This window comes from Hemicordylus capensis, chromosome 1 (assembly GCF_027244095.1).
Source record: "Hemicordylus capensis ecotype Gifberg chromosome 1, rHemCap1.1.pri, whole genome shotgun sequence".
In the NCBI taxonomy this organism is placed as follows: Eukaryota; Metazoa; Chordata; class Lepidosauria; order Squamata; family Cordylidae; genus Hemicordylus; species Hemicordylus capensis.
The window spans coordinates 252,475,369-252,493,091 of NC_069657.1; the positions used below are offsets into that span (position 1 = coordinate 252,475,369).

A 17,723-nucleotide genomic window follows, 5' to 3' on the forward strand; every position below is an offset into this window, starting at 1 on the left:
AGGAGCAGGGCAGCCCAGGTTCTTTGAACCCATCTGCTCAATTATAACTACACCCCTGCCATACACTCTCCAACAGAGCATGTAAGGCAGCACTCTATGTACATAGAACATAGGTCCCCAAACACAGTAATATCTGGTGCACCAAATAGTGTACTTATTTTTCATTATTAAAAATATTTATCGACTATTTTGCAATTAAAAAATTTTCAGAGTGGTTTATATAGCAAAATGAATGAGAAGATGGTCCCCTGTCCTAAAGGGGCTCACAATCTAAAAGAGATACAAGGAAGAGACCAGCCGCAGCCACTGAGAGGGATATTATGGTAGATCAAATAGGGACCGTGTTTAATTCTCCTGCTCCATGCACTCCCACATTTTTTACTGGGAAATAAGTGTTTGAGAAGCAGGTGCTTGCCAAGGTAACATGCAGTTCTTCATAGTGGCCATTTTTATTCACACTCTAGGTGCCCGTGCACCTAAACAGATCTGGTCAACCAGATCTTCCAAAAATTGGGCCATCCCCACATAGATGTTTTTGCCACAGCAGACTTTGCACAATGCATGCCCTTCTGCAGCAGGGGATGACATCACCCTTGCTTGCTGGGTGGTGCCTTCCTACACCCATGGGATGGGAACTTCCTTTATATGTTCTCCCCATTGACATTAATTCCAAGAATACTGCAAAAGATTCAGATGGAAGGAGCGGACTGCATACTGATTGCCCGATGGTGACCTCGCCAACTGTGGTTCACTACCCTCCTGGAACTCACTCAGAAAAGATTCACTTACCTCTACTTCCAGATCTACTCACCACAGACCAGCAGTGTTCTAGTGGAGACTCTTCATTTCACAGCTTGGAGTATCTCTCTGAGGAAATAAAGGATCAAGAACGTTTAGATGTGCTGGCTGCTTCCCGTAAACCCTCTACATCAGGGTTTCTTAACCTGGGCCCCCAGATGTTGTTGGACTACAACTCCCAGAATCCCCAGACATGGCCTTTGTGGCTGGGGATTCTGGGAGTTGTAGTCCAACAACATCTGGGGGCCCAAGGTTAAGAAACCCTGCTCTACATGACATCGCTTCTGTGGGACCAAATGGAAGAGGTTCTCGTCCTTTGCTGTCTCTCAGGGAATATACTCCACTGATGCTTTGGTTGAATTTATATACTCGTACCCGTTTCATTTGAAAACGTTGGGTTTATCCATAGCTTCTTTGCAAGTTCATTTGGCAACCATTGCAGCCTACACAGATAAGAATTCTATTTTTACCTTTTTCAAAGTTAAGCAATTTTTAAAAGGCCTTCTTCATTTATACCCACCCCCAGAGTGGTCATCACAACAGCTATCACCCTAGTTATTTACAGCAACCAAACTGGGCTATTCGCTTTCCGGCCAGAAACCACCACTGCCCCATGAGCTCATTCGACTAGGGCAATCGCAACATCAACAGCATACCTCCAGGGAGTCCCCCTTGATGCAATTTGTAGGGCAGCCACTTGGAAAGGACCACTGTCGTTTGTCCATCACTATGCCTTGGACACAGGGGCATAGCAAGGTTGGAGTGGGCCCAGAGACAAGATTTTAAAATGGGCCCCTCGCTGATTTACATACACAAACACACTTCACAATATATAGTGCACTCACACTCACATCCCCATTATGAATACGGTGAATATCTAGTTCACATTGAATCTAGTTTTTTTACTCTCTGCTCCTGCCGATCTCCAAGAGACTCACATAATTCACAGAGGGTGCAACATGGGCAGGTGGGGAGTCATGTGATGTGCCTCTGGGGGGCCCTCAAGGCAGTGGGGCCCCAAGACGACTGCCTCCCCTTGCCTAATGGTAGTTATGCCCCTGCTTAGACACCAGATCTAGAAGTGACTCCCAATTTGGTTGGGTGGTCCAGTAATCCAATCAGTTCTACACTGATGGGATCTTTGTTGCCAGGCTCTGCTGCTGCCGCCAGCCAGGTGAGTAGCTTGCTAATCACCTAGAGTGAATGACAACAGCCACTACAAAGAAAGTCAGGTTGCTTACCTGTAACAGTAGTTCTTCTTCTAGTGGCCCATTGTCTATTCACATGACCCTCCCTCCTCCCCTCTGCAGCAGTCACCTGCACAGGCGCACTGAGGTGGTCAGAGACTGAGGTAAGAGGTGGGAACAAAACAAGAGGGGCAGGGCTTCTGCCAAAAGGATTCTAGCTCTGGAAGCTTCCAAGATACATTCTGCGCATGTGCAGACACCTAGAGTGTGAATGGACAATGGACCACTAGAAGAACTACTATTACAGGTAAGCAACCTGACTTTCTACCCTAAGAGAAGAATATTGATATCAGATAGCTCCAAGATGCAAAGGAATGCCAAACCACGTTCCTCTGCTTTTTCATTCCTGCCATCCACAGCTGCCCAAAGTCTTGTACTCCCTTAAATGTCTCTGCTTGTTTTTCCTCGCTACCTATGCCTGCAATGTTCTCCTAGAACACCCATGTAGAACCATCTTCTTCTCTTCTAAACCCACCTCTTCCCAGACATCTTTGACTTACTGAGTCAGCCCTCCTCTTCAACAGAAATGGCACTGGTTCATGTCATATTCATCCCTGGTCAATCTTGTTTTCTCCCCCAGTGTCAACATGTAGACTGTAAAGTCCTCAGGGCAGGGAACTAGCTGTCTGTCTGTCTGTCTCTCGCACACACTTTTATTGCTCAAAAATATTACACTATATATTTTATTTATTGTATTGTTAAATTTGTATACCGCCTTTCATTAAAACAATCCCAAGGATATAGAAATATTGTACTTATGTACACTATATAAATACAATTATTACCAATAATAATAATGTTGAAATGTCATAAATGTCACACAAACACACACACACCCCTATACCTAGGCCTTAGTGCCCCAAATGGCAAATCCTACAGTTCCCCATGAGATCAGACTGGCTTTACATTATTACATTACTAGTGAAATATTGGTCAAATCTGCCTTGTGGAAGTGTGGGCAGGCATGCTATCCAGGATAAGATGCAGATTTTACCATCATTTCAAAACTTTGAGATATTTCTAGCACTGAGCCAGGTGCTCAACCACATTGCCTACCTGAAAGGCTGGCGGGGGGGGGGGGGGGCGGCGAAGAGGACGCTGAATTGAGTTTGGTGGCTCGCTGTTCCTTAAGTGTGCCTTGCCCAGGCACTATTTATCCTACAGCCCACCACCCTAGATATATCCCCATGGGGTGGGGGGAATCCTGAACTGTACAGCTTGTGATCAGTCTGGCTGGTGGTTCCCAAAGTCTGATGTAGTGAGTTGTCTGCAAATGATTTTTTATATCTCTCTCTCTGCTGTTTTTGAACACGATAGCTCTGAGTGGTCTATATATCAAACTCTTACAAGAAATTCAGCCCTGGCAGCTGGTAACTGGCTGTATGAGCCTTTTGTCTGAGTATGAAAAGTCTCTGGGCCACAAACAGGCTTCTGTTTCCCTGTCTAAAGGACATCTGGCCGCTTGGTTCCCCACTGCAGAAAGGCGGAAAGAACGCTTCTCAGCATAGCTTTGAATTAACTACACATTTTCAGAATGCGACTGGAGCCAAAGCTCGGGGTTTGTTTCAGGCCCCTCTCCAGTTACAGAGATCTCGTTGTCTCTTAAGCGCACCGCCACTGATGACCGAATCCATTGTCTCTTTACTATAAGGAAGCAAAGAAGGGAAAGGCTGTGCCTGCCCCATTCGCCGCTTCCCGTCTGGAGTTAGGAGAAAAAACTCGCTCCGTTTCGTAGGGCGCGAAACTCGGGTCGCAGCGTCCTCAGGCCAGCCCGCCCGCCCCCGGCCAACATTCCAAGCAAGCGCAGCAGCACCCTCCGCCACCACCTCCGCTAACTAAGCCGAGGCGGATTCTGATTGGCTGAGACTCTGATTCCCGGTTGCTCTCAGCATATGCGTTTCAGCTCCGGGGATGCTGATTGGCAGAAGCGGCGGCCCTGGCTGGGGAGGTGGCTTGACTGTGAGAGGGAATGCTTGCTTGCCTTATTGTTGTGGGGTTGGGGCTAGGAACCGAGCGACGGAGTCCTTCATGTTGTTGGGGAGCCAAGAAGGGAGCGTGAGAGGGCCGGTGGCAGGTAAGGAGACGCTTCCTTTCTTCTGCGCTTTGTAAATAAAGGGCGCGGAGAGGGAATCTCCTCGGGCCTGAATGTGTGGCTCTCTGGCTCCAGTGCAACAGCGTGAGATTGGTAGCAGAGTCGGGTCCGGCATGTCTGTCTTTTGTGCATTGTCACTGGAGAACTTCCCACCTGATTCTGCTGTCGCGAGCGCTATTATTTGGAACAGAAAAGCTGCTGGCGACGACTCCGCTTTCTTATAGTAACTGTGTGTGTGTGTGTGTGTGTGTGTGTGTGTGTGTGTTTCTTTGGCGTTCCCGGCTCTGTTGCGTTGCCAGGACAAACGCGAGCGCTCAAAACTCTTGCATGCGTACTGGGGTGGAAGCGAAGGCTGGCCTTCTCCGCTTACCAAAGCGCTCGAGGTCGTCGTTCGACGGAGCCACCTCGATCTTCTTCCGTTTAGCAAAGTGCTGCTGCTGCTGCTGTCGTCTTTTACTAAAAAACATCGCCTTTGGGTTTTTGCATTCTCATATATGGGCGAGTAATAAGGCGTCGTGTGCCCATGTTGTGTATGGTCCATCCATCTGATAAAGTCGACTTTCTAGGCCACGAAAAAGCTTGTGTCACAATAAAGAGGTGAGTGTCAAGGGTGGCACAGGATTCTCTGTTTCTCTTGTTTTGGGTGGTTCTCTGTTCATCAGCCTTGTGTGAGCGCTGCCGTGGGGTTAAAGCCATGCAGTTCTCAGAGGAGGAGATTAATTTTTTCACCGAGGCAGGATAGTTTTGATGGCAATCAAAGCTCTCCAGACACTGGGCGGGGAGTATCGTGAAATGCCATTGTTTGTGTTTAAAAACCTAGCAGGCAGTTGCAATTATAAAAAGGCAAGGCCAACATTGTGCAGCAGAACCCTAGCCTTTTTTAGCTACCACCTTTCCATATGCATCCATTAAAACTAACCGCAAAATCCACTAACTGCAAACACAGTATATGAACTGTGTAGTTTGGTTCCTGATTGCTGTGGCTGGTTGAATTTAAACATAAAAATATGAGGCAGGACATCATAGCATCAAAACATTGGCCTCAGATAGTCTAGAAGAACTAATACTGGGGTTTAAAGACTATGCTTAAATTGAGACTGAGGAGTGTGTTTAACTGATGCCTACAAAAGCAGCTGGAGCAGAGCCAGAGCTCTCAAAGTGTGAGGCTGTGAAGCACAAGGAGTTGGTATGGGAAATGTGACTGCTTCCTATCCCCTTCCTCATTCTTTTGTGTGTATTTATAACTACACACACACACGATATCCAATGGACTATGTGCCTCTGCTTTTGCAGAATGAGAAACCTTTTGTAATTTTTTTTCTTCCTTATGAGCTTGTTGAGCCACGTTTATCCACATAGTTCTTCTCCCTCCATCATCTTTCAGGTTGCCTGTTGGAATGCAACAGGAGTGAGTGCCGATTGTTGAACTGGTCTACTTTTCTTTTTCACCTTGAGAGGTTAAACAATATTCCATCTTAAGGGGGCCTATGAGGACGCTTTTAAATATATACACTTTCAGCTGAGGAAAATGCATAAGACCTTCTCTGCACAAGTAGCAACGAAAACTAGAACTTGAGTTCAGCCAGTGAAATGGATTGGCACTAGATTCAGGGCAGATGGAAGAAAGTTCATATAATGAAGGGAACTGGACAAACTCAGTGGAGGACAGATATATCAACAGCAATTAGCCATGATGGCTGGATATTTATTTTTTAGTTTCTTTGCTACATTGTAGATAGGGTGGCTCACAATAATAAGAAAAATACAACAATGAAAACCAAAATAATAAAACAGCAAAGATGGAAATGTTAAAAATGTAGATAACACTGGAAGCAGTAAAATCACAGGATTTACAGAAAATAAAAAGACCTTTGCCTGGTACTGAAAATATAGTAGAATGGGCACTAGGCAAGTCTTCCTGGAAAGAATTTCATAAATGGGGTACCATAGCTGAGAACACCCCACCCCCTCCAGTTATCCTCCACTCACATTGCCTCTGGATCATGTCACCCAGAAGAACCGCAGTGTTCAGAAGCAGTATGCCACAGAATACCAATTGCTTGGAGTCACAGTGGGAAAGACTATTGCCTTCTTTCTGTGCTTGTGGGCTTTCCAGGGGCATCTGGTTGGTACTATGAGACCCAGGTTTACACGATTCTTCAGTTTGATCCAGGAGAGATTTTTCTTACATTCTGGTGTTCTTACTAGTACATTAAAATTCAGTTCCTCCCACACTCTGATGCATTCTTGACTGAATACACAGAAGGGAAAGAAGAAGCATTGCTACTTCTTGGCATGTGTTCTGTACCACTGGCATGGCATGTGTTCTGTACCACTGAGACATTTGACAATCAAGTTACCCCTGCTAACTTGGCAAAGAGGCACCATTTAACGTGGTGATTCTCTTTATTTAGCGGGGGGAGCAACTGGCCCTATCCACCCCCAGCACAGTACAGTGACTGTTGCTGGTGTCTATCGTGTTTCTTTTTAGATTGTGAGCCCTCTGGGGACAGGGATCCATCTTATTTATTTATTATTTCTCTAATGTAAACTGCCCTGAGCCATTTTTTGGAAGGGCGGTATAGAAATTGAATGAATGAATGAAGATGCTGCTGTCCAGGCTCCATTTAAATTATAAGCAAGCACCCACATGGCAGCTGTAACACGACAGTGTGGTTGGGCATAAAGAACAAGCAAACCAATTCCAGCAGGATTTAAGTTGTTATATTTTTAAATGTATGTTGCAAAAATTGATTGTTTTTGTAAACTATCATAAAAACTACAAATATGATAAATAAAACAAACTACAATATAAAAGTGACCAAATAACTGAGATAGTCAAGTATCTATATTAAGACTCTTTATTTATAATTTTATTTATATTGATGCAATATTGCAGAACCTTTAGAAAAGAGGAATCTAAACTAGCATGAGTATATTAAGGTAGCTTAATTTGGATTAATAACCTGATATCATACAGTAATTGTCTGGTTGTGCTTGCAATCAGAATGGTTAAAATGTGTTCCCATATTGTTGTGTATCGTATATAATTGGTCGGTTAATTGGTTTTAAAGTAATATTAGTGATTTGTGAGTGTTGAACCAGAGTGTAAAACTTCATTCTGAATCAATCAATTTTCATTAAGTGTGTGTGTTTTGTGGAGGACAATGATTTATCTACATGCATCCAATCAACTTAAGTTGTATTTAGAAAGGTTTTTTGGGATTTGGAGACAACAGGGGGAAAAACCCTTGGTTCTTAGGGTTGTAGCTTGTACAAATTTGCAACCCACTGGCGTGATTTTCTATCCCACTTAATGCACTGGGGGAATAGTATCTTAAAAACCTGTAGAGAGAAGAGAGAGCTCAGAATCTTGAATTGGATGTTTGCTGTTCAGGAGCAATAAAGTTACATGAGCATTCTATACTGATATAGCACAGAGAATTAAGCTGTTGTGCAATTTGGAAATAATTAAAATGTGTATAATGGGGGAAGGGAGTAAATATTCCCATCAGTGATGTACCAGATAGTATTACTGTGATTCACATGCTTATCTTGTCTTTCCTTCAAGTAGCTCAGGGCCATGTTGTTATCCTCCACAATAAAACTGTTTCTTAGGCTAGGAGAGAATGACAGGCTCAAGCTTGTTTCTTGGCTGAATGGGGATTTGTTTTCAGGACTTTCCAATCTTAGTCTGACCCTAACCTCTGCATTAGGTTCTCCTAAAATACAATCTTATATCTCAAAAAACTTTCTCCAGAGAGAGAAAGAGAAGGGAATCCTATCTCTAATAAAACATTGTTGACTGTGTATTGAAAAACTGGAGTTCCCCTTCAATAGAAGTACTACTGGGATTTCTGAATCTTCCACCATGATGGAGTAACAGATGCTCAATTATTATCAACCACCATCTGGAAAGGCCCTTTATGCACAGTGTATTTGAGCCAATTCTCATGTTACCACGCTTATTTATTCTTTTTGTGATGTGGTAGAGATCCTTATGTGGTTACTTCCCTACATTGTTTCTGCATATTGTGATAATTAGCCATCAAAGAGAACTGCAGCTTACTTATTCCTGGCTGCATATTTAGTCTCCTGAGGTTGAAAAAATATGCTTATTATGCAAGCTCCTTAAAATATTTATGAAGCATCTAATTTTCCACTATCCTGCTATGTAGATAATACTAGGAATTCAGCGTGCTTGATGACTACCATGCTTGCCCATTGCTTAGCAATATCAACAAAATATTTAATCCGCCATATTTCAGTCCTGATATAAACTCCCTGGTTTAAAGATTCATTTGCCTCATTAAGTAACACACTTTTATGTTAGGAACTTGGAAGGCTTCAGCTTTTCTCTAAGGAATAGTTCAGAGTGGTATGTAACTATGGTAAGAACAGAAACAGATTGGAATCAGGAAAGGCCGAATTATATAGCTGTGGACCTAATTATGGCATTTCAGAGACCTGCAGGAATGTGTCTGTTCTACTCCACTATCCCTGATCCCTTTATTTAGTTGGAAGAAATTTTGCAGTATATAGTAAGGTGTTTTTTTTATTTTAGTGGAAATGGAAATACTGTGGCCCTAGAGGTTTTCTCCTTTTAGATGGAAGTGTTCAGAAAGGGATATTGATATTAAACTTGTGTGTGTGTGACAGAGGGAGATCAGGGTCAGTTTCTGTTGTATGTTTCCTATAACACAGGAGGACTCTTGCTCTCATGCTTGGCATGTTAAAAGTGTGAAGACACAACTGAAAAAGAATTGAGTATAGGCACTCCCACTTTAAAGCATCCTACATGCAAAGGTTGGGAGTGTGTCATTCTTCATGGCTGTAAATTGTATAAAGGCTTTATATGGTGTGTGTTTACTATTAGTATGTTGAGTATGCTTCTTTCCAACAAAAGTTTTCGAAGTGGTTTACACAGAAAAATAAATGAGATGGTTCCCTGTCCCAAAGGGACTTTCATTCTAAAAATTAAATAAAATGTAGACACTAGTGACAACCAATGAAATGATGCTGTGCTGGGGTTGGACAGGGACAATTGCTCTCTCCTTGCTGAATATAAGAGTTGCCACTTAAAAAGGTGTCTCTTTGCTCAATTAGCACAGCTAAACTATTTCTGTTTACATGCAGCAACCAAAGACTTTGTCACATCTTTCTTTTTTCCAGAGGAGGAACCGCTGCAAAGAGACAGAACAGGGCTTTCAGCTGTGTCTCCTGGATGCAGCTTCCATCTCAAAACAAGGAGCAAATGAGAACCTGTGGCTTTCCATTATTCCTTAATATTTGCCACCCAAATGCTTCCGTCTGCGCTCTTCTCTGAAGCCATTTTCAAGATTGCAGCTGCTTGTGTGCTGGGAGTCCCTGCAGCTGGGTAATGACTTCCTCCTTTGCAGGGGCATAGTAAGACCCCCACGGGCCAAAACCCAGGTTGGGGACCCCCATCGTGCAAGCGCCCCAAGCCACACCCCTGTGTCTGATGTCAGACACAAGGGGTGGGGCAGCCAACATCTCCCCACCACTGCTCCTGCCCCACTGCCGCTACTTATCTTGGTCTCCCAGCTCCGGAGGGGTGGGGGGTGATCCAAACGGGACGGGAGGTAGGCGCAGTGGTGGGCAACTGCACCCTCCACCTGTCCTGCTAGAACACCCTCACCCCTGCACCCCCCCCCCGAGCCAGAGGCCCAGATAAGAAGTGGAAGTGGGGCAGGGTAGGACAGGGGCATCTGCAGTGCTACTCTAACCTCTCTGGGGTGAACTGCAAAAGGGGTCCTGATGATGCCATAGCCTGAGTGTAGTGGCACTCGTGGTTACAGCTGCGAAAGCGGTGAGGAAGTCCTGCCACTGTCACTCGCTCTCTTCTGCCAGTGCCAGGTGCTCACGGTTATTATGGTGCTGTTCGTGTGAAGGGGGAAGTGCCATAACTGTGATGGTTGGCGCTTCCAGGAGTAGGGGCCTGATCCCATTGAGATCTGAACTTGCAGTATAACCATCCTGGATTCAATTCATGGATGATGCAATCAAATAACTTCTCCCAGATATATTGTACAGCAAATGCAACTATATTTAAACTAATGTTTACATTATTTTGCTGTGTTAGTGATAGCCTTCTGCCCTTTGATTTGGATTCATATCTGTACAGTTGTGTCCTGATCAACAGTCATGTGTAGCCTGTTTGTCAGAGCTATTTTGAACAGTGTCACGGATGGCTGGACGAAATGCTTGTGGTCCCTCCACATCACTTGGGGGGGGGAGGAGGATGGGCACACCCATCTTCCCCGTCTGCTGTGTCATCTCGCTGCTGCATAACTGCTTTGAGGGAAGAATGTCCAAACACCCCTTAGTGCATGAATTAAAAACTGCTTTAGAGTAGTTTTTAATCTGTGTGTTGAGGGATGGTTTAGACCAAGGATTCTCAAACTTGGGTTTCCCAGATGTTGCTGGAATTCAGCTCCAGTGTTCCCTCTAACAGGGATTCTCAGCTGTTGTTCACTACAACTCCCTGCATCCCCAGCTGCCGTGGTCTTTGGCTGGGGATCATGGGAGTTGTAGTCAACAACATCTGGAAATCGCTGTTAGAGGGAACACTGTTCAGCACCCATAATCCCCATCCCCAGTGGCATTTTTGAGTTACAAAAGGTGTTTTTGAGGGTGCAAATGGCCCCTTGAATTCCATCCACAGCTTATGCATGTGTCTGACTGTTGACAGCCTCTCTTGAAGGAGACTGCTGGAGTGCCATTTTGTTGTTTAAACTGCTATTGTTTCATGCTGGCTATGTGATCAGCCAGATGAGGACCTTGTAGTCGTGGTGGTGATGTCACAGCATTGGCAGAGGAAGGCCAGCGGTGGCCTGGGTTCAGCCCGCCACCGTGGCCCCCTAGCCCTGCCTCTACATCTGACGCCAGCATCAGACGCAGCGGTGAAGTTTACCCACAGCCCCTGCATCTGATGTCAGACGTAGGGGGCGTAGTTCAGCTTGCAAACGGAGCTCCACAGCCCCATTTGTGAGCAAAATCAGCCAGCGCCGTGTTTGCAGTGCGACTGGAGCGGCTCTCCCTGCCTTTATGCCGCACAGCCCCATTTGCGAGCTAAGCCACAGCCCCCCACATCTGGTGTCAGACATGGGGGTGTGGCTGGGGCACGAGGCGCTGCCCCTGAAGGGCGACGGCCCAGGTTCTTTGAACCTGTTTGCACAATGGTGGCTCTGCCCCTGTGTCACAGCACCATGTAGCCAATCACATTTGCTGCAGGCCAGGAAAGCTGTCTGATTGGCCAGGGCTGGGATTGGGGGAGAGAAGGAATGAGATCGCATGCCAAAGCCGCCAGGCCAGCTTTCCCGGTCTTGTCATAGTTTTGGACGCTTCATTGTCTGCTAGTGCAGTGTGACAAGATGGGAAGTGCTGACCCACTGGCCTCTGCACCATGTGTTAACACATTTGTCCTCTGTACTTTGAAAAACCACCTAAAGGAGAGGGTGGGAGGGAGATGGTTTTTGAAGAACAAAGAATGGCCTTCAAATTTACTTGCTATACAAGTAAAAGAGGCTTCCCTATTTGGCTCATCATTAGTTTGAAGTATAATGTAATCCTGTCTTGCTCCCATTGATCTTAGTTTGTTTACAAGGTTGCTTAAGATGACATAAACTGTCTAGGGTTACTTAACATGGGTGCCAATCATGTAGCTGTTTCTGTCACACTTCTGAAGCTGCGATCCTTAGAATAAAAATAGAGTGGCACCCTGCACGATCCGTTTGTGTGGTGTGGCGTCATATACAGCAGTCTTAAAAGTGTGCCCGTGCATGTGAATTTTTCCAACAGACATTCTGTGGTGTTTGTGTTTGCAAGAGAAGCCACAAAGAATCCTGATAGCAATGTGTATTTAAATCTTGCAGCAAGCAATATATTATTGTAGGACTCTTGGGTGCACATCTGATGTGCAGATTCACTGCCTCACTCGTCTCATGCAACATGGGAGTTGCTGTATGAATGTCCACTTCATAAGAGTGGACCTCTTTCTCTTCCCAAAGGTCACTTTCTCTCTCTGTCACCTCTGTTTTCTGCATCCTATCTGCTTCACCCTTTTTATTCTTTTGCCACCCCATAGATACTTCTGCACCCCATGTCTGTTCTCTTGTAGCTCCATTCAGGCTCTCTTCTTGTTCTTTCCCCTCACTACACCTACATCTATGATCCTCTTTTCTCGCTGCATCTCAGTACTTGCTGTCTATACCACCAGTTTTTTCTCCATCCTTGTCCTGTCACCCTATGTCTAAGTCCTCCTCCTTTTCCTCTGTTCCCCCTTTGTTTTTCTTCAGTAGCCCGCACTCTCTCTCTCTCTCTAATGTACTGTATTTCTCCTCCTTGCTTAGTTTGACGCAATAGTACGAAGTTCTCACTCCCCACGCAATTCATGCACTGAGGGCATCTCATTTGTGAACGGTCAGTGTGCCATGACCAGCTGCAGCGGACTGACAAAACTGCCACCTTGTGCTTCTGAATCTGTGCAGAGTTGTGCAAGTGAAGGGGATGGGAAACCCTCATGAGGCTTCTGTTGCTCCTCACACTGGGGAAGGGGAGTGTGTCAAAAGAGCTCTTTGTGATTTCAACTTGAAGTGCATAATAATGTCAGTCTAGGAGATCCTTTTTATATTCGAGGCTGTGCTGGGGCCAGATGGAGAAACCTTTGGGGACTAGATTTGGCCTCTGGGAGTGAACGGCATTAGCCTAGCCCTACAGGAAATGGAGCTGCCCTTGAGTTCTGTTGAGTTACCAGTGGTGGGGTGGGTGGGTTTAGATTTTGTCACTTGAAACCTAAGGTTATTATATGGATAGCTAGTATTTCTCCTCCCCTCCCGCTTTTCTCTTTTTAAAAAGGGAGTAGTAGTAATATTGTTGCAGAGAATATTGTCAACTACTCAGTTCAGGAGTGGAACTCCTAATTATTTTTCTGTCTCGTGCCTTTAGTCCTAGGATTTAATATATAATAAGTAAGCTAAAATGTAAATCACTCACTTGAGGACTACTTACATATGGACTGGTTATCTCAGGACATTTCCTGACTTAACCATCCAAGGTTGTAAATTAAGAGGTGGTGGTAAATTGTTCAACCTTGGTAAAATCTGGGACTCTTGCGTGATTATGTAGGCAACAAAAGAGTTCTTCTTCGTGGTCACCTTGAAAATCCCTCTGTCTGGAGTTGGCGCAAGATGGGTGTGGGATGTGTGCCTGAAATACCAATGTCCATATTGTCTTGGTTAACACTTCTGTGATGTAAAAACACCTAGTTGGGGGGGAAAGTAATCTGGAAATGAAAACTTCACCAATATGATGCTAGTCATATGCACTACTTCTGTTACAGCTGAATATCCAGGCATACCTCATTACTTGTGGGGGTTCCGTTCCTTGCCTACTACCACGTGTAACAAAATCGTGAGTAATGAGACATTATGCCTATGGGAAATGGGTTAGATTCCAGAATGGACAAGAAGTTGAAAAATTAGCAAAAAAGCAAAAATAATTGAAATTCTTCACAATACTGTGTTCCATGGGGTCTACAATTGCCTAGGAATGCCCCCTGAATCTATGAAATGCCCCCCCAAACCATGAAAAATCATGGGGGAAATCCTTCTTAAAAAACTAAATGAGCCACAAAATGGCTCCTCACAAAGTGACAGCCAGAAGTGACCTTCACAGTCACTTCCAGACCCCTAGGAACCACAGATATATGGGTTTTAACCCTTTCATATCCATGGATAATGAAAACAGGTGTCAATTAGACACCCGCGAATATATGAAACTGTGGATATAGAGTCTGCACATAACGAGGTTTGCCTGTATAATGCAGAGTATGAATTGGGGTGGAGGTGGGGATTCTTTTCTGTTTTGAGTATGTCCTTGCATTGTCTCTTGCCTTTGTGTTCTTCGCCTTCCTTTTGGAGGTCTCTGCTACTGGAAGCTGTTGCTGGAAAGAAAGGGGAAGCTAGGCCTTTCCTGTGTTGTACGGATATAGTGGACTATGGCAGTAGGGCAAGGCTCTCCTGAGGATGTTCCAGCTGCTGCTGGGAGGAAGTAGTAAGGGGACCTGAAGGCCAACTAAGACATGATGTTGCACTTATAATATGACTTCATGAAAACTTCCTCCGAGCACATCTGTGTAAACAGGCTTCCTGAGCATTCATCTAATCTGTGATATTGTTCTTGAACAATGTGGGACTTGCTTCTGAGTAAATATGCATAGGATCTGACTTGTATGTTTTTAGAACTTGCCATGAGCCATGACTGGTAGTTACTGCACAAAATAATGGATTTCAGGGAGATGGAAGCTCAATGTCTATGATCTTTGGGATAACCATACACTTTTCTAATCTGAAAAGTGAACACATTGTAGAGTTCAGAGAGCTGAAGTATATAATAAAAAATCACCATATGGCTTATGTGGATGGTCCTGATGTTATACTACAGGACAACATCTCCTTGATCCTAGTGCTTGTGATGGCTTTCTGATCCCTAGATTCAATAGAAAGCCCACAATAATAAAGTACGTATCTTATTGTGTCATCTATAAATTTTTAACCACATCATTCAGATAAACTTCCCTGTCATTGTGCAGAGAAAACCAACCATTAACTCAGTTGGTTCAATAGATGGTTATGATCCGGTTTTAAGAGATGTGTATACCTTAACAATTTTGTTTTGTATTTTTATTTAGATGTCATCTAAAACTATGATATATTTTAAGATACAATTAAATGGAAATTTCTAAATATTAATGTCCAGCTTGTTTTTAAATCTACTTTTAAAAAAATCTTTTTATTCCTTCAGATCCTGGTTTTAATGTTCAAATCTGGATTTATTCTGCTCAAAGATATAAATTGTTGCTTATTTTTAAAGATAGTTATATTTGCAGCCTGATCCTTTGCATGAGAGAGCCACTGAGTTCAGTAGGCTGCAATCCTGTACGCACTTACTTGGGAGTAAGTTCTACTGAAAACTAAAGAATATACATAGGATTATTCATTGTGCACTCCTAAGTAGGTGTGTATTGAAGTCTAGTGTTATACGGGGGGGAATGATAATTTCCTGCTATTTTTGTTTCAGGTTAAAAGGTTTGGACACTGAGGGGAAATAAATCTGCTTTACAGATGGCCGTGGAAGTAGAAAAATCTCATTTTGATGCTTCATCGCTTGTAAAGGCCAAGTATTATGATAGATGGAATTACACAGAACCAGAAATGGACTATCCTGAATTAGTTAGCAAGGTTTGCCAGCTTTCCGATGGAGAAGATGGGGAGTCCTTGCCCAAAGGAAGTGAAGATGAAGAGTCCACACCTGAGGAAGGAAGTGGTTGTGCCATTCCTGACCTTTCCCAGAGGAATAACAAATATCCGACAATGTCTTTAACACCTTCTAACAAGTTTTGTAAGATAAAAGCAAAGTACATGGAGAGACGGCCGCTTGTTAGCAAGACTGCTTATGGCCACAGTGCACCTCGACACTTTAGCAGCAGTGGCTTGCAGACTGAAGAACAGGTGAGAGAATCTTGGGTATCCATATTTTTGTGATATTGCTGAAATGTATGTAAAGAGATGCATTTTTGCACTTCTACATACACATGGTTCTTATACTAAAGTGATAATAGCCATGGTGATTCTTTGGTACATCCATATCTATTGCTGTCAGTGTTGCATCTTAGATGGTACTTCTAATTATTTTTTAAGGTTCTTTTTATTTATAAAGTCTATTCCCAATAGTTAATTACACACTTTACAATTAAATAAATTTATGCAAAACGATTGAAAAAGCAGAATCAAGAATGAAAACATTGTATCTATATTGTCTTAGATTTAGGCAGCCAACTTTGAAAAATTACCATTTAAACACTTGTTAGTATCAAGTTGAGTGGGAAAGCTTTCCTTTAATTCTTCATACTATCAGTTGATAAAGTAGCTCCCTCTGACTCCTGATCTGTACATATTTATTTACTTGTGAAGACCTGGAAGAACACACATCTCCTCTTCTTCCTTCTGTGTGTAGTGTATCTTTTTCCCCGGTGGTAGGAGAGCCTCAGAAACGGGTTATCAAGTGCGCATGCTCGAGACAGAACTGGACATGTGACTCTTTGTGGGCGTAGCTGCCTTCCAGTTCCAGTTCTGTCTCGCTCGGGACAAGACTGCTTTTGAGAGAGCTCTGTCTTTGGCAAGTGTCTTAGCACTAGTTTTTCAGCCTTTTCCCCTTTTCCCTGTGTCCGTTGCCTTTGTGTATCGATCCTCTGTGTCTCCGTTTGCCTTTCTATCCCGGAATTTGTGCGAGGGGGGGAAGAGAGTCCGTTCTCTATTCGGCCCCAAAGTGTATCGGAAGTAAAAATTTAACTTCTTAATTTGAATTCGCTAACGTTTGGTATTGCTAAATTGTTTTTTGTTGTGTTTTACATTGGGATCCCATCCTTATGGACATCTCCCATGCTGAAGAACTCCTTCAGGGTTCTCTGTCGGAGGCTTCCCTGCTGCCGCAGCACCTGCGCAGCGGGCGGGAAGATTCCTCCGCCCTCGTTAACGCTGCTGAAGCAGCCGTAGCTATAGAAGCTACAACCACAGCAGTACCCCCGGGCTTAACAAGGGAGGCTTCTGTTTCTGGACAAATGCCCTCTAAGGCATCTAAAAAGTCCAAGCACTTGCAGGAACAAAAACCAAAAAGGAAAAAGAAGCGCAAGGAGTCCCTCTCTAAGGAGGAGGGACACAAGCGCCTTAGTGAGCGCCTGCTAATCCAAGCGGTTTGCCGCCGCTCTAAGTTTAAAATGGCGGGAAACGGCGCAAAACAGAAGGAAGCCTTGAAGAAGAATGCAAACACTAAATTGGTGACTCGGTGCCTGGTGGGCAACATACCGGGAAACACCACAGAAGAAAATAAAACCACTGGTCACTGCCCGGTGGGCATCTTAACGACCAGTACTGGGACTCAGGCTGCTGTTACATAGGGGGAGGCGGTGCCCTGCTCCGTGCTTGGCGATCCAGTGGGGGAAGTCTCCGTCTCTATTGAAAATGTGAGTAAGGATCCTTTCTCCCCTGCAGCCACGGAGTGGCTGAGAGAGTTTTTCAGGAGGGAAGTTGTTTCTGCCCAGACCAACGTTCAATCAGTGCAGGTTCCTGCAGCTCTACCACAACCTGCCCCTTTACAGAACCCCCTGGATAGCTTAGCTGGTCCTAGGTTGGGTCACAGGCGGCAGCCCAACAGGCGAGGTTCAGGGAGATTATCTTCATCATCACCAGACTCTAGCCCCAGACATAGGGCTATACCTGTGTCTGAACTTGGGTCTTCCCTGCCCAGATTCTTGACACAGAGACCCAGAAAACGGCGCAGACTCTCGCCTTCGTCCTCTTCAGGCTCTGGCGACACCAGTGCACCCAAACTTCCCAAACAACCACCACCTGTGGTTCCGGTGCTCCCTCCTCCTGTTCATCCCCCATTAGCGCCACGGGGGATACCAGTTCCTAATCCTCCACCGGTACGCCCCTGCCCTCCAACAGGGTCTCACTCCTCAGGGGGAGAGCATTCCCCGCATTTACCTATTGATCCAGACTCAGATA

General features: G+C 44.5%; 1 protein-coding gene across 9 annotated transcripts in view; it reads left to right on the top strand.

Annotated features, from left to right (window-relative positions):
* Positions 1-3,962: 3,962 nt before the first annotated feature.
* Positions 3,963-17,723, top strand: part of CEP68 (centrosomal protein 68) — a 32,872-nt gene continuing 19,111 nt past the window's right edge. For 4 of the 9 annotated variants that reach the window (XR_008313292.1, XM_053284412.1, XM_053284415.1 and 1 more), the window contains exons 1-2: positions 3,964-4,119; positions 15,238-15,668. Coding sequence is in view for 7 of the 9 variants with exons in the window: in XM_053284412.1 (XP_053140387.1) it covers positions 15,282-15,668 (387 nt within the window). In the remaining 2 variants the exon portion in view is untranslated. Of the gene's footprint in view, positions 4,120-4,427; positions 4,735-13,498; positions 13,570-15,237; positions 15,669-17,723 lie in introns of those variants that run through there. The other 5 variants (XR_008313293.1, XM_053284416.1, XM_053284417.1 and 2 more) reach the window with 3 other exon arrangements.